Raw genomic sequence first — 25,703 nt, forward strand, 5'->3', positions numbered from 1 at the left:
CCTTTTTAAGTTGTGATGCCAAAATTTAGCATTGTTTGGAGCAAATTTTTTTAAAAAAAAAAATACTATATTTTTCATGAATATATTTTTCAATCAATTTTTTACCTCACATATATTAAATCGTTACAGTAATTTTCTTACAAAAGATTCAGAAAAATGCAATCAAAACAAAGACTTAATGTAGTGATCTACCCACTTCTTTCGTTTTTTTCCTTAATTTGAATTGAAATTAATTTTTAAAAAAAAAGAAAAGAAAAAGAAGAATTAGCAATTATATCACCACTCATGTCCTATTGTTCCAAGACGAGTAGCATCATTTTAATTTAAAGTCCCCTACCAAAGACTTGATCCTTGGTTATAACATTAAACAGCAATTGATCTCTCTACTATACCAATCAACAAACACTAATCATTTATTAGTCCATCATGATCACACTCTACCTTATAATCCAATGTTGTCATCTCATACCATATCTATACGCTATAGCAAGCAATTACCGATTTTATTGACACTCAATTGCTACTCACTACTTTATAATAGTGTCTGTATTTGTTTACAACAAGTACATGGGAAGAATTAACCGCTGGGCCAATGGCTCAGTGACCACCAGGGAGGGACTTAAATCCCTCATTGGGCTGTTGGTGAGAGTTCAAACTTTACCAACGGCGAAAAAAATCTAAGAGTTGTGTCATAGCACTCCCTTGGTTTAGTTGGGTCTGTATACCCACTAGCCCCTACAACAACAGCCTTAGGCTCCCCCTCCCCCTATATTAGGATAGAGTAGGTTATACAAATGTATCGTTGCTGATTAAAAAAAAAAAGGTACATGGGAAGAATTTTTTGATCCCTCCAGCATTAACAAGATTTGTGCCCTTTTATTTATTCTTTTTTAGTATTTTCAACACGGAAGCAAAAAAAAAATTTATTGTATAAATTACTAACGGCTCCATAGTCAAAATCATCTGTTGTTACTAAAATATTGGGGAGTCAAAGCAAAATTCATCAAGAGGCAAACATCCGGAAGCCGCCTAAATAATGGTATGAAAGTTTCCTCTCGTTTAATTAAGTTAGAGAACTAATGATACTAATAAATGGATCAAAATGGAAGTAATTCTAATTCTAGATGGGTTGGTTGTTCCAACTCATTGACCTCATTCTGAGGTAAAAAAATCACATCCCCTCAACTTATGCAACACTACATCAGAGAAAACTGGGTCTGCCTTGCGTGACATTTGCCGTTTTGAGTTTGACTTTTTTTTTTTTTTTTGCAAATATTTTAAATGAGGGAAGAAATTACTAGTAGTAAAGTAAGGGAGTAATATACTAATATATCCACATCCGGGCCGGCCCCATGTCTTGGCCTGTTAGATGGGACCCAGAAACACAAAAGAGTAAATACAAACACAAGCACGGATAAAATTACTCAACTCATACAGTCATACCGAGGGACTTTTTACTATTTCAAGAGAATCTTTGGGTCCTGTGTCGTGACTCATGCCAAAGCCAAACTACACAGTACTGTACATTTTCTCCTCCAATCCGACACCTTGTTTGGATTGCGGTTCCGTTAGAAAATTACGTCGTTTTTTGTGATTACATTTTCCTATTACCTTTTTTCCTCACATACATTAAATCGTTACAGTAATTTTCCCATGAAAAATCATGTCAAATGCAATTCAAACACAACACACTCCGTTGGAACAGGGAAAAGGGCATGGAAGAAGTGTTTCACGTGATTTTGGGCATAGTTATGAAATCCCCAAGAGGTGACCGGTTCAACGGATTGTGTTGGTCAGCAGCCGCATATTGGGCATTAGCTATACTATATAATATAATAATATATTTTGAATTAGAAAAACAATAAAATTTTTGATTTGGCAATTTATCCGGTAATTTTTTCTTGATTCACTAATTGAACCGTCGAATAATTAATTGGTCAACAAGTTTATTACTTGTTTGATCTAATTAGTGATTCAACCCGATTCTATGCCAGTTCACCGATTTGAATGATTCGACCGTTGGATCGAATCAAATTTTATGATTATAATTTTGGATGTCGCACATAACATTCTGATTATCTTTGTATGGATTAGGTGTTTTTTAAATACTATATTCTAGCATTATATTACAGTATATTGTATATCAAAACCTGATAATTTGGATATTTGATGAAGTATTTTTTAAAATTAAAATTTTATTGAATTATTTTTAAAATTTTATTTAAAAAATTCCTACAACAACCATCCTCCAACGTCTAACACCACCACTATATCTCTCTTCCTCTCTTTCCTTTCTCCTCCTCCCTATTCATTCTCCTTCCTTTCTACATTCTTCCTTCTCCTCCCTTCTTTCCCTTCCTATTTCTTCCTCACAACCCCCTTACCACTCTCGCGAGATTGCAAGAAAGGGGAAAAAGGAGGGGAAAGACGAAGGGATGAAAAGGAAGAGAAATGACGGATCGAAAAAAAAGAGGATGAGAGATGTGGGCGGTAGTAGGTGGTGAGTGGGAGAAAAAAGTGGTGGTAGAATATATTTTATTTATTTGATTTTTTAAAAAAAAATTTGTTAGGTGTATTTGGAATATTGTATGGAATATTGTGTTTGGATTGTCAATTATTTCACTTTATTTACACCTTATTTACACATACTAATTTGTTTCCATCATCAACATATTTTCCAATCACTTTTTTATCTCACATACATCATATCAAAAAAAATGTTACTGTACTTTTTTCACAAAATTATCTCAAATAATTTACAATCCAAACAAAATTCTGGGGTGTTTTGGAGGTGCATTATTTTAGACTCCAAAAGTAAAAATTCCAAATTCAAAACACTCCAATCCAAATAAATGAGATACATTCCAGATGGATTTATGGGTTTTTGACGATACAATAGTAGTGGCAAGCTAGCAGTAATTTCACCAATACATACATTAGCTTAGTAAAGATGAATCATTTTATTGTAAAAAGTCAAGTATTCGAATCTCGTTATTAATGTAAAAATTAAGTTGGTAAGTAATTCATCAGTTTTTGTTGCAAGTGTGTCTTGACCATTGGTGACAGGGATGTCATAGTTTCAAAACCGTCAATTTCGATTAAAAAATTGTCTATTCTAGTTTCTTTAAAAGATGAAACCAAATCTGACTCTGGTTTTTCATTTACGATTCCAATTATTTATAATTATATGTAATCACTTATAGTTACAAAATGAAATATAAAACAATATGACAATAAATTTTGAATAAGAAGAAATTAAAGAACTTGAATTTAGAAGAAAAATAACACTTTTATTATATTATTAGCCAATTGAAAAAAGAAAATGATACAAATTTAATGAGAAATAACACCTTATATCTATTGAATATTTTAAATAAAGCAAAAGATAAATAATTTTCTCATTGGAATTGAAATGAAATAGGAAAAATGTCTCAATTTTCTCATTAAATAGGTACAGACAGGATATGAAACCACTCAAAAATTTTATTTTAAAAAAAAAAACTAGTACGTTCACCACAAATGCTGAGCCGCACGCATCTTATGCTTATCCATTAGGCTTTACCCTGCCGTTTATTATTATTAATAGGGCAAATTATCCAATTGGCCCTTGAACTCTTTGTCTAAATAAAAATAAGCCCCTCATCTATTTTTTGTTGACTTTAAGCCCTCGAACTTATAAAATTGGACACCCGCGACCCTTTTAGCCAGTTTCTCCGGTTTTGCAACCGGAAGGTTAATTCACACGAATGCCAGTGTGCTTCTTCAAAGGGCATTTTTGTCCGCATTTTCTAAGCAAAAAGGGAACAATTTCTCCTTTTTCCCCCCATTTCTACAAAACCCTCGTTGCTGCCGCTTTCTCTCTCCTCATTCTCTGCAAGAGAGTGATACCACTGCTCTTAGGAATCTCCCCACTAGCAGAGTCATAGCTATTCCTTCGACTGCCCAATTCTCCCCTACTCTGGACACCATCCAATCCTATCCAGCCATTGATTCTTAGTGGCAGCTCCATTAATAATATATTTTTTTAAAAAAGAAGAATTCAAAAGAGAACAAAAAAAAAGGTTGAATCAGTAATCCGGCATGAGCTGACTAATCTTGCCTTCTTCTTCAGCAGCCATTTTCTGCTCCGAAATTTTCAACCATACGGAAATAGCTGCAAAGCTCAGCACCAGACTCAACAACCCACTTCCCAATCCGATCCCTACAATGGCCAGAACCGATAGCCCTTTGCTCCTTATCGGCGGCAATGGGTACCCGTACAGATCCTTCTTCCCCTCGTAGGAGCTCGCATTAAACCTCGGCAGGTTCCCACTCCTATTTCCTAAGGACGAGGGTATCGGACCCGACAACTTGTTATTCGAAACATCGAAAATCGAGAGGCGGGCCGGCAATCCTAGCTTCTGAGGGATGAGCCCGGAAAGTTGGTTATCGTGGAGATCGATCACATTAAGGTAGGCGCAGAGAGTGAGCTGTTGAGGGATTGGGCTGGAAAGACGGTTAGAGGAGAGGTTCAGGACAGCAAGATTGACGAGGTATTGGAGGTCAGGGGGGATGGGGCCGGAGATGGCGTTGGATAAGAGGTCGAGTGCTTGGAGATTAGTACAGCTGGAGATATTGGGGGAGATGGAGCCCTTTAGGGAGAGGTTGGAGAGGGAGAGTTTGTAAATCCGGCCGTTGTTGCAGGTGGCGCATTGGAGGAAGGAGGTGAAGCCTTGGCAAGAGTTACCGAAGGTAGCTTTGCTCCAGTTTTGGAGGTTCTTTAATGGGTCTTGAAGGGATTCACTGAGGCGGGTTAAGCATAACTCAGCGTTTGGATCTGGCTCTAATGGCGGGGGTAGGGCGCAGGATCTCCGGGTTAAGCATAGTTGTTCCCTTTTGCTTAGAAAATGCGGACAAAAAAGCCCTTTGAAGAAGCACACTAGCATTCGTGTGAATTGGTCTTCCGGTTGCAAAACCGGAGAAACTGGCTAAAAGGGTCGCGGGTGTCCAATTTTACAAGTTCTAGGGCTTAAAGTCAGCAAAAAATAGATGAGGGGCTTATTTTTACTTAGACAAAAAGTTTAAGGGCCAATTGGATAATTTTCCCTTATTAATATTATTAAACTACCTGCATTTGTCGTTATGCGAAAAGCGTCGACGTCAAATAATGGGAGTTATTGGCATAGTTGTTGCGGTTAGCGCTTTCTTTCACTTTTTCCTTTCATTTTCCTATTTTTTTAAACCGTTTTCCTCCAATCTCATTTGCTCCGGAACGGATCATCTGTTCCACATCCTGTGTCACTTTCTATCACACTTTTTATTATATTGATATTTCTCTTTTATAAACATCATGTTTTAATTCTTTTTTGTTTCTTTAAGATCCAATAACCATTAATTGAGTAATACACAAAATTTAACAAACTAAAAAAATCAAAATGCATAAAAAATGAGATTAACACGAGCAGTATTTGCTCACTAGTCCTCACGTTTTTCCAAAGATGTAACACGAGCAGTATTAGTTAATTATCACAAGTTTTTTTTTCAAATAATAGGTTTTGAATTCAAAATCTCCCTCCATTAAAATAAATTAAAGAAATTCAGAATCTCCTATTTATAGTTTCTCTCCTAAATTAAACCCGTTTTGAGTGATTTATGAAGAAACACTTTTGATACAAGTACTTTTTAACAAAAGTGTTTTAAAAAGTATAATTACATAAGCACTTTTGATATTTACTTGTGTTTGGTTTTAATTTTTAAAAAGCACTTTTATTCGTATATTTACAAACATAGCCCTGAAACTAATAGTCATTTTATGCCAAAGGATTTCTCAGAATTGTTGGATAAAGCATTTTACTAATCTAGGATAAAATCTAAAATTTTAAATCTAACATATTTTGAGTGTAAAAGCAATTAAAGAAGCACCAAATTTTGGCTTTTCGAAGAAGTGTGGTTGGAGCCAAACGTTGGATTCCTTAAGTTACTAAAAACTAGTTATCAAACACTTTAAAAATACTTTTAATAAGCATTTTTTTTTCAAACTCACGGAACAACCCCAAAGGGGGCTCAACCTCCTCTAGGTAATTCTCACAAGTTGAAATACCCTGCTGAGGACTTTATCCTTAGTATCTATATGAGTGTGTTTGGATGGAAGATTATTTCACTTTATTTACACCTTATTTACATATACTAATTTGATTGTATCATCAATACATTTTCCAATCACCTTTTTATCTCACATATGTCATATCAAAAAAAGTGTTACAGTAAAAATATCTCAAATAGTTTCCGTCTCTGAAACCTGTTTGTACCGATAGAAAAGTCGATGGCAATCAAACTTAGCATTTGGGATACGTATCACAAAATAATAATAATAATAAAGGACAAGAATCTTAGCCTAATGCTAGTCTATACACGTTGTAGAGACTAGGACTCTTGCTCGAGCTTTAAAAGTCATTGGAGTAGTTTCTTAGGGAGAAAAGAGGGCTGGTAAACAAATAGCGGAAAGAACTATTAGGCTTTGATTCAACCACAGGAGAGAGCTCTAAAATGGCCAATGACAGCCTCTCAGAACCGTCCAATGCACTAAATTGGGGGTTCAAACTCCATATAATAATGTGTTGTATTACAAAGAAGTATCGTGCTTTATTTGTTCAAATAATTCAGAAAGTGTCGTAATGCACTTGTTTGGTTTAGAGGTTTACCATCCAATCTCCATACCAGCTTAGTTGGGCTCTCTTCCCCGTAGATAGAATTAGTGTAGATTGTTGCAATTGGACAAAAAGAAAAAAAAAAGAAAGAAAAGGGGTACCGATGAGGACGACTATAGCCAAACCTTGTTCTGATGGGAATCGGAGGAATAAAAAGCCATCCAGGATCGAACCAATTCTGAAAATTGAGATATACTAGGAAATTAGCAATGACAATAGACAATTTACACCTTCTATCCTATAAAGAGTGGGTAGGCACTAACAATTTTTTTTTTCCTTTTTTTTTTTGGGGTAATGGTGTGCACACAGCACTAACACTGCAAATAGCATTCTATGCTAACTAGTTATAGCCGAAATTTTCTTCTCTCTCATCACCCATTCAACATAGCTTCATCCATTTCTCCTTTTCAGTAGATGAAATTTTGTTAAATAAACTGAGAAGGCATGACTCAATTTGTATCCTCATCACCAAATAAACTGGGCTTTTCAGTCAATTTCCACTTTTCTTCCCCTGTCTAAGTGGGCACAAAGCCCTTCATAGTTTCCTCATAGCTACTGACTCGCTCAGGCAAGTGAGATCATGCCAAAAAAAGAAAAATAAAATAAAGTTCTATCCCTATACGGTACTTATTAATTTTTTTTAATCTATAAATGATTTTTTTTTCAGTCAATTCGACTGATATCTTATGGGTTCGTCAATGAACAACAAACCAACTAATAAAAAGGACTAGCCCAAACCAACTGATTTGGGCCTGCCTTACGGGCGTTCTATATATAAATAACCGCCTGCCGAAGAATCTGTTTATTGTCCAGAAACCGACGTCACATTTCAATTTCCCAACGGAAAAGCCCGCCAAAATTCACACCTGTGTAACCGCAATCAATGGCGTCAACTCTCCGCCTCCTCGCCGTAATTCTCCTCCTTTTCACCATCACCAACACAACCGTCACCGCCGTGGAAGACGACGAGTTAGAGTCGATGCTTAACGTACTCAGAGCCAGAGGCTACAACCTCTTTAGCAACGCCATTGCCACTTCCGACCTCATCTACGAGGTCCTCGCCGGGAAGTCCTTCACCCTCTTTGCTCCCACTGACTCCTCTCTCTTCACTCTTGACATGACTAATATGGCGTCGGATTACATCTCCATTCTCCGCTGCCACGTCATCCCTCTCCGCATGACCTTCTCCGACATCTGCCGCTTCACTTCCGGATCCTCACTCCCTACGCTAACTGCTGCTCGTCGAGCAACGGTCCGCGTCGAGAGCAGGAGCTCCCCGACTTCATCCGATGATGCCGTCACCATTGATGGCGTCGGTGTTCTGTTGCCTGGCCTGTTTTATAGCCGTAGTCTCGCAGTTCACGGCTTGAGAGGAATTCTTAACTGTGCATCCAATCAAGAATTGAAGACGGCTCCGTCGCCGGTGAACAATGATAGACAAGCGCATCCACCGCCGTCGAATTTATCTTCTCCAATTGATTGGGGGAGTTCGATAGATGCCGATGATACTGAAGCGCCATCTCTTTCTCCGTCGAATTTGCCTGATGATCATCGTTTCAACTCGCCCCTCATTAATGACAGTCAGGAGAAACATTTGCCTTCTCATTTCTTTGATCACGTTTTGTCCCCGAGTTCCGGATATGTCGATGAAGATTCGATTACTTCTACAGAACCTGAACCAGCTGTTAGCCATGGATTTTCTCCAGCCGATTCACCGGCAGAACAAGTTAAGTTTCCAGCAGAGGTTTCTCCAGCGTATGATCTATGGCTAGAAGTTCCAACTTCTCCACATTTTGCTCCCAGCAGTGAACCTTTGCCACCGCCTGAATTCTCAGAAAACGATGATCCCATGGCTTTTCCACCGTCGACGGGTGATGCGATTGAAAACCTTGGTTCTCATATGGTGGCTACGGACTCAGAATTAGGTTCCCTCAACGAGAACGAGCTGTCGCTCATAGAAAAGGATGGGCGGCGAAGTCCAGTTTCCGACTACTTCCCGGTGACTTCGCCAGAGGATATGGCAGAGTCGATTAAATCTCAGCCGTCAGATGAGGCCACTTTTGACTGCCCAGTGACTGATGGATATGACCATGTCAGCTTCTCCCCTGGCTATGTGTACACACGTAACCCAATGTCTTGTAGCTGAGCGTAGACGAATTTGTAAAATCCATTCCCAATTTTTCCCCCAGACTCGGTGCTGATATTGACTTGAGAACCTGGTAAATACACCGATTTATTTTACCGCAGGTCATAATGTGAGCCTATAGATTCGATTGTTCTTTTTTTTTTTTTTTTTAATAATATGGTGACGTTCTTGAATGCAATTGTAGTCGACAGCAATCTTGAAATTGACAGCATAACCTTCTAAGATTCCTTTCATTTTTTTTTGTTTGTTTGTTTTAAGGGGAAAAAATAGCTTAATTTCATAATGAATAAAAAAGTACATTAATAGAATTAAGTATAGCAGATTTTAGATCCTCATCCAAAAGTAGGAAAGAAAATGTAACTAAATGATCCGAAGTCTCTGACTAATTTTCATTTCTAATTCTTGAATGAAGATGTCATATACTTACAGCTCAAATCCTTGCACAGGCTGACGTGCGAGGTTCATGTGCTTTCTAACATTTTGTCCATATTTTGTATGATCCTGGTTAAAGTACATTTATAAAAGAATAAAACTGAGAGGGACAAATGATGAAAAATCCACTCCCGGTGGGAACCCCGCGCGTAATCACTATAGCAAAAGGAAGTGATGGTTTAGCTCTTCCCCCTGGGGAGGCAAAAAATGAGACATTTCAATCTTCGTCAAATCCCCCATCAAAACCCTCTCCTTCTCCAGCATCTCCCCAATCCTGATCTCCAGCTTGCCCTTGCTCAGCATCATCAGCAGCACCATGAATAGGCACACTAATTTCCATATCTTCGAGAGGTACCTCATCTCTCTCCGGCATAGACTCCTTTGCTTCTAGTGATTTAAGGATTTCATCACTAAAGAACTCAGTGTAGGGCTTGGAAACCTGCAGCATAAATAATTAAGCATGATGATTTTCCACCGCATGCATCGCATAGATAAGTTTACAATCTGCTCAAGGGAAACATAGCATTATGAATCCTTGATAAGGCACAATTATATAGTTTGGGCGTCAAATTAACCAAAATTATTAACAAACAAAAGGAGAAAATGTCCGAAAAGGAAATAAAGCACAAGCAACGCCTCTTCCATAGATTCTGGAATCTTGTTTTGGTCCTATAACAATAGATGAATCAAGTGTCGAGTTGGAATTTTGACGTCAATGCTGACTACTGCTTACTGCCCATGGCAATACCTCAAATAATATTTTGTTTGGATAGTGATTATATCTCAAATAATATTTCGCTTGTATCATAAACACATTTCCCAACTCACCTTTTTATATTCCGAATCACCTTTTTATCTCACATACATCACATCACAAAAAAGTGCTACAGTAATTATTTCAAATAATACTCTATCCAAACAAAGATTCTAATATTAGAATGACTTGTTGTTTCTCCTAAACATTTTTGTACCTTGAAAAGTGAATTTCTGGTCTCAGCACTTGCTACCAAGTTCTGCCAATGCTTGTCTCTTTTTAGTGTGGTTGCCGAACCAACTACCTAGCAAGATAGATAAGGAAAAAAGAAAGCTTGTGATTGAGAGGAAACTTTCAGAAATAAATTTGAGATCATGCTTCTGCGAGCCACCATCTTCTTCAGAATGGACCCATACCAGGACTGAAGACCTTGCCCTAGTGATTCCAACATTCATTCGTCGAAAATCAGCCACAAACCCAATGCCTCTATCCTTGCTGGCCCGAACACATGAAAAGATTGCAACATCTTTTTCACGCCCCTAGAACATTTCAGAAAGATGAATCTCTTGCTGCCTTCAGATCTTATGTAAACTAATTTTGAAGAAGCATCAAGCATAAAAGGTCCCAAAAGGAGTTATGGATGCAAATCTAGTTCAGGCAGATGAAGCTAACATACAGAACCTTCAAGGTTTTGAAGGAAAGGAAAAACCAATTACCTGAAATCCATCAACCGTGTTTATGTCTACTAGTTTTTCAGATCCTACGCCAAAAGTCTCTCGAAACTTATCACGAAAGAGTTTGACTTGATATCTGTATGGAGATATGATTGCAAGTCTGGAACTCGACTTAAGTTCTGGGTATCCAGTCACAAGTTTACAGTACATTGCCAGGACAAATTCAACCTCATCAACGTTAACCCAAGAGCCGCTTCCAGAGGGCTGGGATTCCTTTCCCTCATGTATATCAAAAAAGCTAAAAGGTCCAAAGCAGCGGAACTTATGCCATGACCGTTTTGTTTGGTCCATAACATCAGGCCCATCCTCCAGTGCCTCATCATAGAATTCTTTTGAAGGAAAGGTCCTTATCTGCAAGAGATTATTGGTAAACAACAAACCAGGACTAATTCCAGAGTGGTAATTGTCTCCCTAAATGAAGAAACCAAAACTGTGAGGAAATGTGTGAGCCTCAAGAAGTGGAGCAAACTTCAACAAACCTCTGGATGCATGCGATATTGGGTCTTTAGCATCTGTACTGGATAGCCTGCTTTCTGGAATCTTTTGAATAAGCTCATTCCATATCTATCACAAAGAAAATGTTAGAACCAAGAAGACATTAAGGTGATCAAGCTGAAGATTTTTGCACCAACCCAAACTTTTCAGCTATGGGAGAGATAACAGTGGCTGGCAGCTGAACTGGGTCACCAACCTAGGAAGAAAGGGAAAGATCATAATACAATTTTAGCTCAGAAAAGAACAAAATCATACTTTAAAATCTTCAAAATCACTTATGCAAGAGCTATCCGTTTAAAGTTTTCTAACTCGTAATACATTACTGCTGAAGCATATTGCTTATAAACTACTTAAGAAGATTGATGAACCACTTTAAGTTTCTGAATTGCTGCCCAAAAAATAAAGAGCTAAAATTACAATGCTTTCTTCTGCTGCTTTGCATGATTGCACCATTCAAACTGGTGAAAGTACAATTTATCGCAATAAAATATTGGCCAGCTGAGATGAGTAAATCACAGTAAGCCTATAGTAAAATCACTTCAAAGAAAGATGTACCAGGAATACTTGTTTGCACCCATTGGACAATGGAACTAGTGTGGCTGGTTCAACCTATTAGAGACATAAAGTTTGCCATTAAGATGCCAAGAGTTGACATTGTTATTAAAAATAAAACCAAAAAAAAAATGACTTCAGCTTCTGGACTTTCAAATGTGTTTGCCATTATGCCGAACCAACCAACTACATTTCAATAAGGTTATATTCCATATGTGAAAGTTCCAAGGATCAAGGATCCTGACTGCTATAGTTACTTATTAAAATGCCTTTGCTGCCAATATAGTATATATAATGGTACAACCTGTCACAAACTTGTTTGGTACTTTAAAATTGGGAACTAAATAAAGGTAGAAAAATAGGGTATCGTGACTTACAGCTTGAGCAGCTTCATCTATAATAACAACGTCAAACCCGCGGTTTAATTTACTGAAAAGAGCTGAACCGCTAAAACTGAGGGTGGAGAACACCTGCAAATAGTTCCAGAATTACAAACTGATATTGGTCTTAAGTGCCAATGGAGGACCGAAATTACATACAATTACTGCTTCATCTAGAATGGAAGCTCGGATGCCATCTTTATCCTTTGTAGCCCCTCCTTGCTTCTGCTTGTCACCACTTTGAAAGTCCACGCCTGCAAGTTTCTGTTCCACCTACAAAAACAAGATTCCAGTGATGCTTAAATCGCACTGGAGTGTACTTCAATTAGGTTTAATGGAAGCAAGGTACGTACTAGATAATCCATAGAGACTGCCTGGACAGAATGATGAGGTTTGAGACCAATTCGAACAATTTTAGGACTATAAGCATGGTCATTTTCATCACGGATACCTGCCAACATAAATAAACAACTCCGATTCTGGTTAGTCCAAAGCAAGATTTATATGTTAATAATCTAAATTTTCAGCACTTGTAGAGTAATATAAAGAAATACTACCCGGTAAACAAAATTGTGAGTATGTATGGGTGCCAACCTTGATGGGTTGTTCAATGACCCCAGTACAAAACACATTAAACAGAGACTTGTATTTTCAGCTAAAAATGAGCTAATTTCTGCCAGAGGCATCATAAGACATAAGTCAGACAATACTTACATACATAGAAAGTAAAATGCTACCTCCCGTTTCTTTACTAGGATTTTTCTTTTACAGAGAGTTTCATACGTGGAATGTTTTACAATCAGTTAAACTATAATAGAGATCTTGCATGATGAATATGTGCAGAAGCTACCAGTAAAGCCATGTTATTCCAGATGGCATCCCTCAAATTTAAAATGCATAACTTGCCATATGTAGAGAGTTTTTTCAGAAGTTTTTCTTCCTCGCCCGTGAAGCGGTTAACAGGTTTCTTACTTTTTACATTTAACACAAATGCCTTCAGCAACTCCCTATAATCTGGATCCAGAAATAACCCTAATTCAAAAGTTTAGGAACTAAACTTCTCACTGTCAAATGCAATACTCAGTATGAAGATAACAGTACAAAGAAGAGTGACTGACCAGTATTTAGAAGTCGTAATACAATTTCATCAAGGGCAGAATTTGATGGAGCACATACCAGAACACGAACACGATATTTCCGACTGGAATTAACCACTTCTGGTTTCTAAATAGTAGCAAGTCAGATATGGAATTCCAGTTTAAAATCAGAACTACTAGGAACGAAATAACTCAGGCATACCAAATCATTTCCAGTAGTGGGGAAAAAGCCATCATCACCATCTATAGGCATCAGTTCATCTCGAGGATTTATCCCAACCAACCATGGAGAAGCCTTCTCCCAGTGAGTGTATCTGCAAAATATCCAAATACCTCATCTCATGTACCAATACCACAAAAAAAATGATTACAAAAAAATATCACCCCAAGTACAAAGAGGAAATGATACAATGTAGAAGCGTATGACTTATGTATATAACCAGAAAGCTTCTGTGGGATTCCCCATTCTTACTCTTAAGCCCTTGAGAAGTGCAAAAAACATAATTCCCAAAGCATTCTTGAATCCTGGGCTTTCCATAATTTCTAACTAAAAAAGCATTAAAATGTTAAATATCTTGACAGTTTCCTTTTAAATGATGTCTCTCATCAAAATGTCCCGCTTTTTCTTATATAGAAGGATGTTTAACTGTTAAATCTCCAGCATATTACAAGCCTCTTCACTGTGGGTACTTCAATCATACTAAAAAAGTCAAAAAGTGTATATATTGCTAAATTAAACATATCTGATAAACTTGAACTAAGATAGATCTCCTAACATACTCCCCTCCCCCCCAAAAAAAAACCCTTGAAAGGAAAAAAGAAGAAAAAGGAGAGAGGAGAGTGGGAATAGATTATGATAAAAACTCAAAATGAGATACAAACAAAGAAGGACTACATACTTGTCCTGAAGTGCTAGTTCTGGTCCGCGCTTTACTCCGCTTAATTTCCCCCTGCAGAAGTAGAGAATGCATATGCAACATAAATTACCAAAAAATGCTATTCATTTGTTATTTTCACAACCTAACAACCTTTCAGCAAGCACATGCCGTATGTAATCATTTTTCGGTCAAAGCAAGCTCAACAAAAGTTGCTGAAACAAACAAACATATTACTTGTTGGAGTGTACTCTAGCAGGAGTAGCATGCAGAATGGCACTGAGAAGCCCAAGAATAGTTTGTGTTTTGCCAGTTCCTGGGGGTCCCTGGGAGGAATCAACAGATTAGACAATACACCTAATGGCTCAAGCAATTGTCTCCTCTAGGCGTATGTGAAGTCAATATGTCCATTACTTGGAAGAAAGAAACTCCTAGAACTTGTAACACATATATTAAATTAGTAACAGAACAAGGAAGCAATGTCACTGTTTTCTGTTCAACAAAAGATGAAGGATTTTCTGAGACAACCCAGATTGTCATGAAGAGTAGCCAACAGAAAAAAGAAATCTTGTCGGTTTAAAAAATTTGGAGCATAGAGTATTATGCCAAACCTGAATCAGGATGAATTTCTTACGTGAAAGACCTGCCTGCAGTAAACAACCAGATCAAAATAAGATAAACCATATGAAAACATGCAAAACTGATGCAAGATCTGGTTTAGAATAGAAAGATGTTTTAAGTGAATTGGCAATTGAAAAGCCCAGATGCGCAGAGAGCAAACAAATGCATGATACTCCAGTCATCTGGGGCTAAAGGGGCAGATGTGACCACCCTTACCCTTTCAAGCAGGGAAGGCTGATCATGAGCATCATTCCCTTCCGCTTCCAGCCCAATTGAGCACTCATATGCTGAATCAAGGCTTGCCGAAAAATGATACATTGCTTCAAATCAGCAAAATATTGAAAAAGGGTATACATGATTCCCCAACAACTCACATTTATGGCTTCAATTTGAGACAGGTTATGATTGCTTTCAATAAACTGCTTTAGGGGTCTAGATATATTCCAGGCACGGTCTTCAGCAGCATAATTGCTTTCAGCGGCCGTTAATATCAAATCTTTGAAAGGAAGGGATCTAATTGACCGCAAAGCTACATATTCACGGACAATGGTTGATAAACTGCAAATCTGTACATAGAACATGAAACAAGAGAAAATTGACATCCAAGTATGTGTAGTTATGTCAATATTTATGTCCAGTGCATAGATCAGATGATCAGAAACTTTAGCTACATCATAGTAGTTCAACATTCTGTACAAAACTTGCTTCCAGTAAATATTGCATCATTAGGGGAAACAAACCCCTCACAGTTAACTGCTGATCTACTAAGGATGCTGAATAATAATGTTAATGCTTAATCAATACAGCTTGAAATCATACCAGGAAATGTTGCAACAATACTACAACAGAAAATATATCCTCATCCTAATTTCTCCTTGACATTGTGGGAAGAACATATACCTTGATTTAGGCATCAAATTATACAAAATAAAACAAAAAGAAAAAATAAAAAAAGAAAAGGAAGAGTGAAAACAATACTTCAAGATTATCCTTTCCACCTATGTTAATAAAGGAAAATGGCAAGTCTATTCCCACTAAGTTTAACTTAAATTTCTGACCTTCATTCCCAAATGACATCTAGGCAATATCAGAGGAAGATCACTCAAATAACTCCTATAGTGATAAAAAATCCAGAGATACCTTCATGATGAATACATATCTTTGTACTTCGGTGACTAAGGCTTGCATATTTAACAGCCTTGAGCAGGAATGGACGTCATTTGTGTTCAATCCTTTGACTTCTCCACTTGTATTCAGCCTGAGTCTCATTTTATCATGCTGACGATGCTCAACTAGTGCAAATGCATATGCAGTTGGGAATCCTTTAACATCTTCAAACTTCAGAACACATCGAGATCCATTGTTAGAACCCAAACATCCAGGAATAATACAGTAATATCAACTCATATGGTTTTGAAATTTATTAGCATCCCTAAAGGTTTCATTGATAATTTCGACATAACTACGTTTTTGAAGTCTGAAAATGATATCAGGTATATAATTAATGGATGCAACTGGACTACCTTCTTGTTTGAAAGCAATAACAAATCATTCTGTGAGATCGATTGTGCATCCACACATATAACCATTGGCATGTAAAAGCCATTGACTTCACTGCATTCTGCTATTATACCTTGCATCCATTCAGTTGCTGCAAGCGCAAAAGGACAAATTATAGTGTATGAACTGTGCATATCTCTCTCTCTCTCTCTCTCTCTCTCTCTCACACACACACACACTCACACACACACACACATACAGGAACACACACAGACCACAAACACAGAACTTTGTTTCCATTGTTCCAAAAGCATAATGTCAAAACAAAGCAAAGAAACAAAGTATAAACAAATAAATCCACTTGCGAGCTCGAAAATACATAACATTCACATCTGTATTAATTTGAAACAAATTAAACACCTCAAAATAATATGCAGTACTGGTACTATGGTAGTGTGAACAGACAGAAATAAAATGTAAGGCTTCCTAGACATTTAACAGCAATCCAGAAAAGTCAAATACCCTCTTCATCGTCTTTCCCTTGCACAATCTGTGCTTTTACCTCTTCAAAAAGAAGAGGCTCAAATGTTGCAAGGTATTCTTCGACATCTTTGTATGTGTCCTTCACTTTCTGTAGACCCTGGCTGCTCCCATCCCCTCTATTATTCTTGTCCTTCTGTTCCAAGATAATTTTTTTTTAAAAAAAAAAAAAGGAATAATTCATTCATCAATGCCAAAACACATGGAAATATGGAGGAAGAAAGAAAGAAATAAAGAAAGAGAGAAAATAACTAACTACTTGGGATTCTTTGAGAATGCGAATATAGTCCCAGCTAAGGACAATTTTGTAGAAGCGAAGAACACAAGCTTCTTCTTCCAGTTTGTTCTTGTCCAAAGCCATTTGTTTCCTCCTCAATTCTCAGTCTCTCACCCCTATGAAAAGCGGGGATATAAGGTAAAGAAAATGGAGGGTTTTAACTTTGATTTGGCAAAGTAGGGGTTTAGACAATGAGAGATCGTGGGGTTTAAATGCATGTTTCATCTTCCACTCTGTTAGAGGGTGTGGATTGTAAAAACATCAAAATAGATCGTCAAAATTCTTAATTAAAGAGGATATAATCAAGGGTTAAAATAAAATAAATATTTGTTAAAAAATAATTTAGCAATAGAGGAATGAGATTTAAAAAACAGGGAGAGAATAGAGGATTATAACCCAAAATATCTAATTTGTGGGGTTAAAATGAAATATTGTCAAAATTGAAAAATCTTAATTTACTACGTACCCTCATATTGAAAAAATAGATGTTTTTAATTATATAATAATTAAATTATAGTGATTTTAATAATTTAAAATATATAAACAAATTTAAAAAATATAAACAATGATTGAAATATAGATCACTACCAAAAATTCGTTGTTTGATTGTGAAATGTTAATAGAATATAGAAATCTTTCTAATATTAATGGATTATTAAATCAAATAGGAGTAAGGATCTCCTATCATGTTTTGTACGACATTCTTCATTTCGACATTCATTAATTTGTCATATAATTTTCATGAATATCTCATTTTAATTTTTTTTTGTTGTGATCAAGTACTTACTTCCATCTAAGATCAATTCCAAAAAGCAAGATATTCAAGGAAATTCTGGCACATTTTGAGGGGTTCCTTGCCCAAGTTGAATAAACAAAACGTTTCATTGTTTAGTCATTGTTCTATAATAAACTAACTCATAAATTATCAATTGCTGTTATAACAACAAGATTTTTTTCTTAAAAAAATGGGAAAAAAGAAAAGATTTAAAGAAAAAGAAAACAAAAGCACAAAGTAATTATTATTGTTGTACTAAGAAAAAATATTATTTGCATTTCATATTTTGTTATTTACACTCCCACCATTTGTTATATTATATAATCTAATACAGAAAAATTATATAATAAAAATAATAGTGAGAGAACAAATAAAAAAAAAGAAAAAGAGTGTAAATTACATTTCCGTGTACTAATCAGAGAGTAACACACAAACACCCAATGAAATCTCGTGTTTACCCTCAGCGTCCGTCTGTCCTCGGTTTTGGTTTGCCTGGTTCCGCTAGTGCTATTGCGAACCATTTACCAACGCCGAGGAGACTGGGTCTGGGATGTCTTCTCCTCTTTCTTGCTCCCCAACCCTAACAATACATCTCACTGTTCTTCTTCCTCTAACTGCCTTCTCCACTTTCATGTCTGTATATCAGTTGACCCCACCTTCGTTTCCTAAATCTCTCACTTCTTAAACCCTAAACCCCCTTCCCTGATATTACAAACTATGGCCTAAAAAACTCTGGTGTTCCACAAAAAAAATATAATATCAAGTTTACGACAAACCCCATTTGCAGTGGCCCATCTCTTGGAATAATGCCCTTGTGGATCCAAAGGGCGTCCAAAAAAATTGCCTTGAAATCCATTACTCGTTGTTTTCATGGTGCCCCTGCACAATTTGAATCGCACCTTCCCAAAGCTGAAACTATTTGGTTCATCAAAGTAGTATGTACTCTATCTGTTTGTGAAAAGTTATCTGTTTTCAGCTCAGATTATTTTCGGGAGCATTTGAATCCGTCCATTGCTTTCTTTGTTATTCAACACATTAATAACCATTTCAGCAACCCCAGATTAGCATTTGAATTTTTCCAATTCACACGGCTGAATTTGAGTCTCGTTCATTCCGTTTCAACTTTTAATTTGCTTTTGATGTCACTTTGTCAAATTGGTTTTTTTGATTTGGCTCAATTAATGCTTGAGTATACGATTACTGATGGACTCTTACTTGACGGTTCAGTAGTAGAATTTCTGGTTTCTTGTTTTGCGAATGCAGGCAAGTTTAGGATCGGTAAAGAAGTTTTGATTTCTCAGGCTAATTTAAGCAGTGAGAAAGAAGAGGTTGTTAGTTCTTTTGTACATAACATTCTTTTAAGTATGCTAGTGAAGCGAAATAGAGTAGATGAAGCTGTTCCATTTTTTCAAGATCATATTCTTAGATTAAGGGGCTTTTGTCCAGATACTTGTAGCTTTAATATTGTGATTCGAGGATTGTGTAAGGGAGGCCAAGTTGATAAGGCCTTTCAGTTATTCTACGATATGGGAAGTTTTGGTTGTTCGCCTGATATGATAACATACAATTCGCTTATAAACGGGTTGTGCACGGTTGGTAATTTGGATAGAGCATTACACTTACTGAGAGATATCCAATCGCAAGTTGGGATTGCACCTGACGTCGTGACATATACTTCGATTATTTCTGGTTTATGCAAGTCAGGAAAGATGGAGGAGGCTGCTAGTCTTCTGGATGAGATGATGCAATGTGGGATAAGACCGAATTTAATTACTTTTAATGTTCTTATTGATGGATTTGGCAAGTCAGGTGAGATGGTTTTGGCATTTAAGATGCTTGACAAGATGCATACCCTCAATTGTGAACCTGATGTAGTTACTTTCACATCTCTCATCAGTGGTCATTGTCAGATTGGAGAGCTAGACCAGGGCTTGAAGCTTTGGGATGAAATGAATTCAAAAAGGTTGTTTCCCAATGTATATACTTTCTCTATTGTTATCAGTGCTCTATGCAAGGAGAATAGATTAAATGAGGCTCGTGATCTGTTAAGGCAGTTATTTTGGAGAGATGATATTGTCCCCAAAGCTTTCATTTACAACCCTGTGATTGATGGTTTTTGCAAGGCGGGTAATGTTGATGAGGCAAATTCAATTGTTGCAGAAATGGAGACAAAACAATGTGTTCCAGATAAATACACATTTACCATTCTCATTTTAGGGCATTGTATGAAAGGAAGAATGTATGAAGCTATTAACATCTTCAATAAGATGTTAATCGTAGGTGGCACTCCTGATCAGATCACTGTAAACTCTTTGGTATCTTGCCTTCTGAAGGCAGGGATGGTGACTGAGGCTTACAGGATAAAGAAAGCTGCATCTGAGCAATTGCAGTCAGGATTTACATCTTCCAAGCAGCCTGAGCCTATCAGGGAAAATATGGGTATCCCAGTGGCTTTATAAGTGAAGTTTGTTACAATGGCCTGCTTCTGCCCTTGGAAGCTGTTTGGCTGCCTATATTTTTCATTGTCCATCATGCTTCAATCTTCAGGAATATAGTTTCAGAATCCTAGAGTGATAAATCAGCTGGGGGTGAGCATAATCTTTATTCTCTTTGTTCATGTTTTTAAAGAAATATCAGCTCTAACTACTAAATATGACATGCCAAGAATATTTCTTCATCGAGTTGTAATTCAATCTTCAAAGATCTAAGTAATTCTTCTTGTAGCATCTCTGGGTTTGCAGTTTTGTTTAAACTTGCAGTATGAAAACTATAAGCTCCCTATCTTCCAATGATATTGTGCTGGCAACATCTGTAGCAATTTTACTCTCCTGAAACTTTAATTGTTAGTTATTGTGGGATGCTCATAGTCCAAAGGCGGGAAATTGGGAGGACAGTTTAGGTTCTTGTTCTCGGATAACATCTACCAAAGCTTAGTGATACGTGAGAATTTTTATGGCTAACTGTATTGCTGAGAGGATGTGTGTAAATGTTCACTTAGAGAACATACATTGTGCACAAAAGTTCGTAACAGTATTTTACAGGATGCCTGAATGACTGAAGTTGGCTTTTAGAATCCATCGGAACCTTCCATCTTATATGCTAATATTTAATGGGTGAAAGTTTTTATAGCATGTTTCTTAAATCTCTCTTTAGTTTATACAGAAGCATCTGTAGTCTTATCTGGTCCATCACTTTAATGTACTCATACCTGTTGACTTGTGCATACTGTTGTGCCCTATCAGTTTCATTTAGGCATCATGAAAAATGTATTTTAGTTTTCATCAGCTTATTATGACTTACTGGTGCAAGTACTAAAGAAGCTCGTGAAATTGTCTTGCTGCATTAGATTCAGAATTCATCTCTAGGTCCTTTCCAACTGGCCATTAGAATTCTTTGGTTACCAAAGGTTGATATAGGTTAATAGGTGGCAAATAATTCCAAGTTTGTAGGTAAGCAATCCATTCAAACTCCTTAGCTGTTGAAATTCTGACTGGAAAATTACCTCTTTAACATATATCTTCTCTCTTCATACAGTTATAGTATCTGCAATTAAAGCAATTGGGTTGGTTGCGAAATACTTCCAAATTTCCTTCTCATATGGTACCACCCTCATTCACAGAAACATGGCTAAATAACCCTTTTGGCATGTGGCTATTTTTTGCTTTGTAAACTGAAAGTTGTGAGTTTGCATTTACTTTGTGTTTAGCTAAATTAGCTTACCCTTTTGGCAAGATCTATTGTTTAGTTCGGTTTAATATACTCGGGAATGTCTCAGTGAAACGGCGTAGTATTAGGTAGTTGGTCAGGTAAAGGCTGACCAAGCCTGATGCTTAGCTGTTGAAGTATATACTTTGACTAGTGTCGGCTGTCTTCCCATTCCCAATGTTCAATCAAGACTTCATTTCTTCACTGCTGGTAATAATCTCCAACATCTTTTGTTACAGTCATCATCTTGAAGAATGGGTAGGGGCATGGACAAGAATGGCATTAGCCCGATATACAGCTATTCTGATAGCCTTGTTGACCTGTGAAGTTTAATTCTCGAAGGCTGTTTCCTGAAGGTCAGCATCCCATTTCACTTTTCTTCTCACCGGTCTTCTGGATACGTTGAACGTGCTGTTTTGGCTTTCCTTTTACCTGAGGTGCTTTTTGTTTGTTATTGATATATGCCAATACTTTGAATTCTTTTTTCAGGTAAGAACAGATTTCAGTTGCTTCCTTCTGCGGTAGTCAAGGGTCCCTGGTCGGGTAAGCGTGCCAATTTTGAGGCAGAAATTGCAATTTCGTCAAAAACATTTGTTGGACCGAGGATGGTCGACGTCAATGATGTGGTTTGATACGTCTGCTAAAGAAAACTCAAGCTTTGGTCGGGTCTGGTCCAAAGGGCCAAAAAATATGGCCAGAACTGTTAAGCTGGCACCGGTTGGTTTGGTCAATCATCCTCGAGCATATGAAATTGGTTCAACATTGATAAAAACCCCCATAGCTGCACCTTCTGGTAGCTTCTAGTAAAGCACTTGCTTCTGATATTTCTGTTCTTCTTGTTCATTGAGCTCTCTAGTAGTTGTGGCCCGATTGGACGTTGGTGGGGTGTGGAAGTAATCTGAAGTGATAACTAAAGTTTCAGTTGCCAGGAGAAATTGCACCTTCTCAAATATCTGCTAAAGGCGATGAGCAAGATGGTTCAGCCCTACAATTGCATTTTCCATTAATATATACGTCTCCGACCTGCACCTCTTCGACTTTAATCACCAGTGATTACACCATATTAACACCATGCCAGATTGTAATGGCAGTCCAAAGGCCCTGCATTTTTTTTTTTTTTAAATGGACCTTACCGAGGCAAAGGTTCTCTTCTGGGGAAGAAGACAGGTTGGACCGTACCTCAAATGACTTTCCAGCCTTTCTGATTGGAGACGAACTCAGTTTTGTTTAGCAAGGTTCGCTCGACTCTTTAAAAAATAATAATAATAAAAAAAAAAAAGAGGATCAGCTTACCAATGCAGAACGAAACTTCAAAAGTATGAGATACTGGAAATTAATCATGGGTTCCTGCATCATAAAATTCTTTTTATGATTTAATTCCTTGTACCAGAAGAGTTGTAGTTACTTGTACATGGTTGAGTTCCCTTTTGAGGGAGTAGTAGGCATTGTCGTGAAGGTACGCACAAAAGATTATTTGACGCATTTAGTAGTCATTCAACTCCATATAATCGAAGTCTGCACTGACGCATTCCGGGATCTTTTGGCTGTTATCATCGAAAGAAAGGGAATTTATACTCTACACCCGGCAGAATGGAAATTTTCTTTTCAGGGCCTGGAAGCTGTGATGTTGTAAAAGCTATATCCTGCAAATAGTAGTGGTAAGTGTATTTATAGAGGAGAGCTTCGACTGAGGAGGGAGGGAAGCAGGGGGCCTGAAAGCCAAGACGGGATTAGATTAGGATAACGCTAAACTACGAATCAGATGATAAAAAAGAGAGAAATAAACTTAAATGGGGGCCTTCTTTGGTGGTGTTGTTGGCAGCTTGATTGGAAAAAAATTACCTGTTAAACTTAAATGGAGGAGTGCATCTTCTGCAAATGAACAGGAATGGGTTGCTTTTGGTCAAAACTCATGTTCCCTCTTGCTCCACAACAATTTGCTATGACTTATTAGGTCATTAATCTAAAGTGTCCTGTTTTGCATAACGAGTGCCAGAGTAAAAAAAAAAAAAAAACCCATAGAATAGAATAGCGGACAAAAATAAGACTCTAATTCAGGAAACAAATGATTGGTTTGTGCAATTTAAACAAATCTTAGAGGCTATGCAAGTGTGATTTGACAGAAAATAGAAATAATAAAAAACTGGAATCGCCAGAAATAGAGAATAACAGAGTGATGGGCACAAGAAAAGCAAGAGTAGGTCAGGCGTGGGAGACGTAGCCCAATAACGTTTAACCGGCTTGACTCTTTTTTTTTTTTTTTTATGAGCCATAATGTTAGGGAAGTTGGCCTCTAAAAGTTTTTGAGATTTAAAAATCTCTCAAGATTGCAAGTCAGATTTTTTTTTTCTTTCTGTCAGCAACGATAACATTTTGTATAACCTATTTTACAAGTTAGATTTACACCTAGACGAATTCAAAGATTGTACTAAAGCATGCGTGCATGCATTTGATCTAAATGGACTTGCTTTCTCTCTTGTGCAATTCTCCATCTCTTATTGAGTAGGAGGATAGAATGGAATGCTAATAGGGATTGTGAAATAAAGCAAAGCCCTCACCACAAAGAAAGAAAAAATAAAAGGGTATTTTTTTTTATTACATATATCTACTGGGGATGAATTTTAAAGTAGTAATAAATCTGGAGGGTGGCGAGCTAAGGTCGGTCGTCGTTCCTTTGAGGGCTGTCACCACTACTGCTAGTGCTAGTGCTAGTAAGGAAGGACTAAGGCGGTGAGTTCTAAATACTATAAAAAACCAAAGCGACGTGGTCAAGACAGTATTAAGTAGCGTAGCTGAAAAGAACCAGTCGGTCTCTCTCTCTCTCTCTCTCTCACAAACGTATGGTAATAGATTTCGTGATCCCTCCGTCACAAAATCGAAATCTGACTTCCCAATTATCTTCTTCTCCAGAAATTGTCTCCGATGATAAAGAAATTGACACCAGCTGCCGGAGGACACGAAGGAGTGAAAGGCGCGGCCCAGATGATGATGATGATGAGCAGCAGCAGCAGCTGGCTGACGGGGCCGGAATTGGAGGCGGCTAACCAGCTGATTCAACTCAGCGGAGATGGTCATAGCAGCAGCAGCAGCAGCAAAGACGGCCGCAGTACTATTAGTAGTAGTACTTTTGATGATGATCTGGTAATTATGATGGTGGCGCCTAGTGATCTTGAAGCAGCAGCCGTAGAAAGCTATGGAGCGGACATGACTGCTAAGTGCAGTGCCGAAGCGATTCATGATCAAGACGTAGCCTCCACATCATCATCATCGTCCTCCTCGTCGTCGTCATCTTCTTCCTCCAGTTCCTGTTCTGCCATCAAGACAGGAGAAAACTTTGATGTTTGCGAAGAAATAGATGCTTCTTCTTGCTTATTCATGATGGAGAGGAAGAGGAAGCGGAAGCGGAAGTTACGTTCCATTGCTGATCTCTATGCCAATACCAAGCCTAATCTGGTCAAGAAAGCGGCCAGCTAGGACGTCTTCGATTCGTTGTTATTGTTGAATGAATTAGAGATGTATCGTATGCAGCCTTCTTTTTTGGTTTGTCCATCCATCCATTCATGTAAACGATTTCTGTAATTGTTTGTATACTACAGTACTGGTAGATTTTTATTAGGAAAAGTTTATAAATATGTATACTCATTTCTATTAATTAGTGTCTTTATATTTCAATCCCAAACTCCAGTGTCATAATCTGACTGAAATCATATCAATGTGGATTCAAATTAATATTTATAATCCATTGTTGGTTGCTATTTCTACTTTGTTTTGGGATGGTCAATTGACGTTCCGGCCATGATTATTGGCTGCAGAATCCCATCCTCATACAAACAACAACTAGAGAGGAAGAAAATGTTTAACCAGTTCCGTCATGTCTAACCTCCTGTTAAATCATATTGTGTTAGACGATTTTCCAGCAATTGATTAATGAAATTTGTTTTTTATCAAAAAAAAAAAAGGGGAAGAAAATATAATCGTTCCAAACGATAATGAACCACAGAATTAAATTTTGAACATTGCTACAGAATTTATTAATCTTCAGTATTAATGGAACAGGCCGAGTAGCTAGTTGCACAATTTCAATCTCCCGTATGCTAGGGGCTAGGGCTGATGTGATGAAGACCACCATGAATG

At 37.3% G+C, this 25,703-nt stretch overlaps 4 protein-coding genes across 8 annotated transcripts; 3 read left to right on the top strand and 1 right to left on the bottom strand.

Moving 5' to 3' along the window:
* Positions 1 to 7,508: 7,508 nt before the first annotated feature.
* Positions 7,509 to 8,999, top strand: LOC113724037 (uncharacterized). The gene has a single exon (XM_027246988.2). The coding sequence runs from the start codon at positions 7,570 to 7,572 to the stop codon at positions 8,830 to 8,832; it is 1,263 nt and encodes a 420-aa protein (XP_027102789.2). The 5' UTR covers positions 7,509 to 7,569; the 3' UTR covers positions 8,833 to 8,999.
* Positions 9,000 to 9,197: 198 nt separating this feature from the next.
* LOC140036822 (probable helicase MAGATAMA 3) lies at positions 9,198 to 17,401 on the bottom strand. Of its 5 annotated transcripts, none has more exons than XM_072079715.1 (20): positions 17,072 to 17,397; positions 16,795 to 16,948; positions 16,296 to 16,423; positions 15,913 to 16,110; positions 15,147 to 15,338; positions 14,763 to 14,798; positions 14,389 to 14,477; positions 14,176 to 14,226; positions 13,479 to 13,590; positions 13,298 to 13,403; positions 12,533 to 12,630; positions 12,339 to 12,452; positions 12,177 to 12,269; positions 11,803 to 11,856; positions 11,385 to 11,443; positions 11,232 to 11,316; positions 10,735 to 11,103; positions 10,435 to 10,557; positions 10,236 to 10,322; positions 9,198 to 9,703 (listed from the first exon to the last, which is right to left on the bottom strand). In XM_072079715.1, the coding sequence occupies exons 1-20, from the start codon at positions 17,171 to 17,173 to the stop codon at positions 9,482 to 9,484; spliced, it is 2,472 nt and encodes an 823-aa protein (XP_071935816.1). In that variant the 5' UTR covers positions 17,174 to 17,397; the 3' UTR covers positions 9,198 to 9,481. The 5 variants fall into 5 exon arrangements, 4 of the variants coding, with proteins under 4 accessions (XP_071935816.1, XP_071935815.1, XP_071935817.1 ...); XM_072079714.1 differs by having other exon boundaries at positions 17,069 to 17,394; XR_011840378.1 differs by having other exon boundaries at positions 9,608 to 9,703; positions 10,236 to 10,318; positions 17,069 to 17,401.
* A 940-nt stretch (positions 17,402 to 18,341) lies between these two features.
* Positions 18,342 to 22,641, top strand: LOC113726709 (uncharacterized). Its single transcript, XM_027250569.2, has 3 exons — positions 18,342 to 20,452; positions 21,809 to 21,925; positions 22,059 to 22,641. The coding sequence occupies exon 1, from the start codon at positions 18,671 to 18,673 to the stop codon at positions 20,321 to 20,323; it is 1,653 nt and encodes a 550-aa protein (XP_027106370.2). The 5' UTR covers positions 18,342 to 18,670; the 3' UTR covers positions 20,324 to 20,452; positions 21,809 to 21,925; positions 22,059 to 22,641.
* A 1,635-nt stretch (positions 22,642 to 24,276) lies between these two features.
* On the top strand, positions 24,277 to 25,221 carry LOC140036823 (uncharacterized). The gene is made up of 2 exons (XM_072079719.1): positions 24,277 to 24,378; positions 24,480 to 25,221. The coding sequence occupies exon 2, from the start codon at positions 24,492 to 24,494 to the stop codon at positions 25,041 to 25,043; it is 552 nt and encodes a 183-aa protein (XP_071935820.1). The 5' UTR covers positions 24,277 to 24,378; positions 24,480 to 24,491; the 3' UTR covers positions 25,044 to 25,221.
* Positions 25,222 to 25,703: the final 482 nt, after the last annotated feature.

Source organism: Coffea arabica, chromosome 2e (assembly GCF_036785885.1).
Source record: "Coffea arabica cultivar ET-39 chromosome 2e, Coffea Arabica ET-39 HiFi, whole genome shotgun sequence".
In the NCBI taxonomy this organism is placed as follows: domain Eukaryota; kingdom Viridiplantae; phylum Streptophyta; class Magnoliopsida; order Gentianales; family Rubiaceae; genus Coffea; species Coffea arabica.

Bases quoted from the DNA above. Each gene is read 5' to 3' on its own strand.
- LOC113724037 (XM_027246988.2), top strand. From the start codon at position 7,570: ATGGCGTCAACTCTCCGCCTCCTCGCCGTAATTCTCCTCCTTTTCACC.
- LOC140036822 (XM_072079714.1), bottom strand. From the start codon at position 17,173: ATGGCTTTGGACAAGAACAAACTGGAAGAAGAAGCTTGTGTTCTTCGC. The intron at 11,317-11,384 runs GTTGGTGCAAAA...TCTTTGTGATAG, and splicing joins CCCATAGCTGAAAAGTTTGG to ATATGGAATGAGCTTATTCA. The intron at 10,323-10,434 runs GTATGGGTCCAT...CTATCTTGCTAG, and splicing joins GGGCAAGGTCTTCAGTCCTG to GTAGTTGGTTCGGCAACCAC.
- LOC113726709 (XM_027250569.2), top strand. From the start codon at position 18,671: ATGCCCTTGTGGATCCAAAGGGCGTCCAAAAAAATTGCCTTGAAATCC.
- LOC140036823 (XM_072079719.1), top strand. From the start codon at position 24,492: ATGATAAAGAAATTGACACCAGCTGCCGGAGGACACGAAGGAGTGAAA.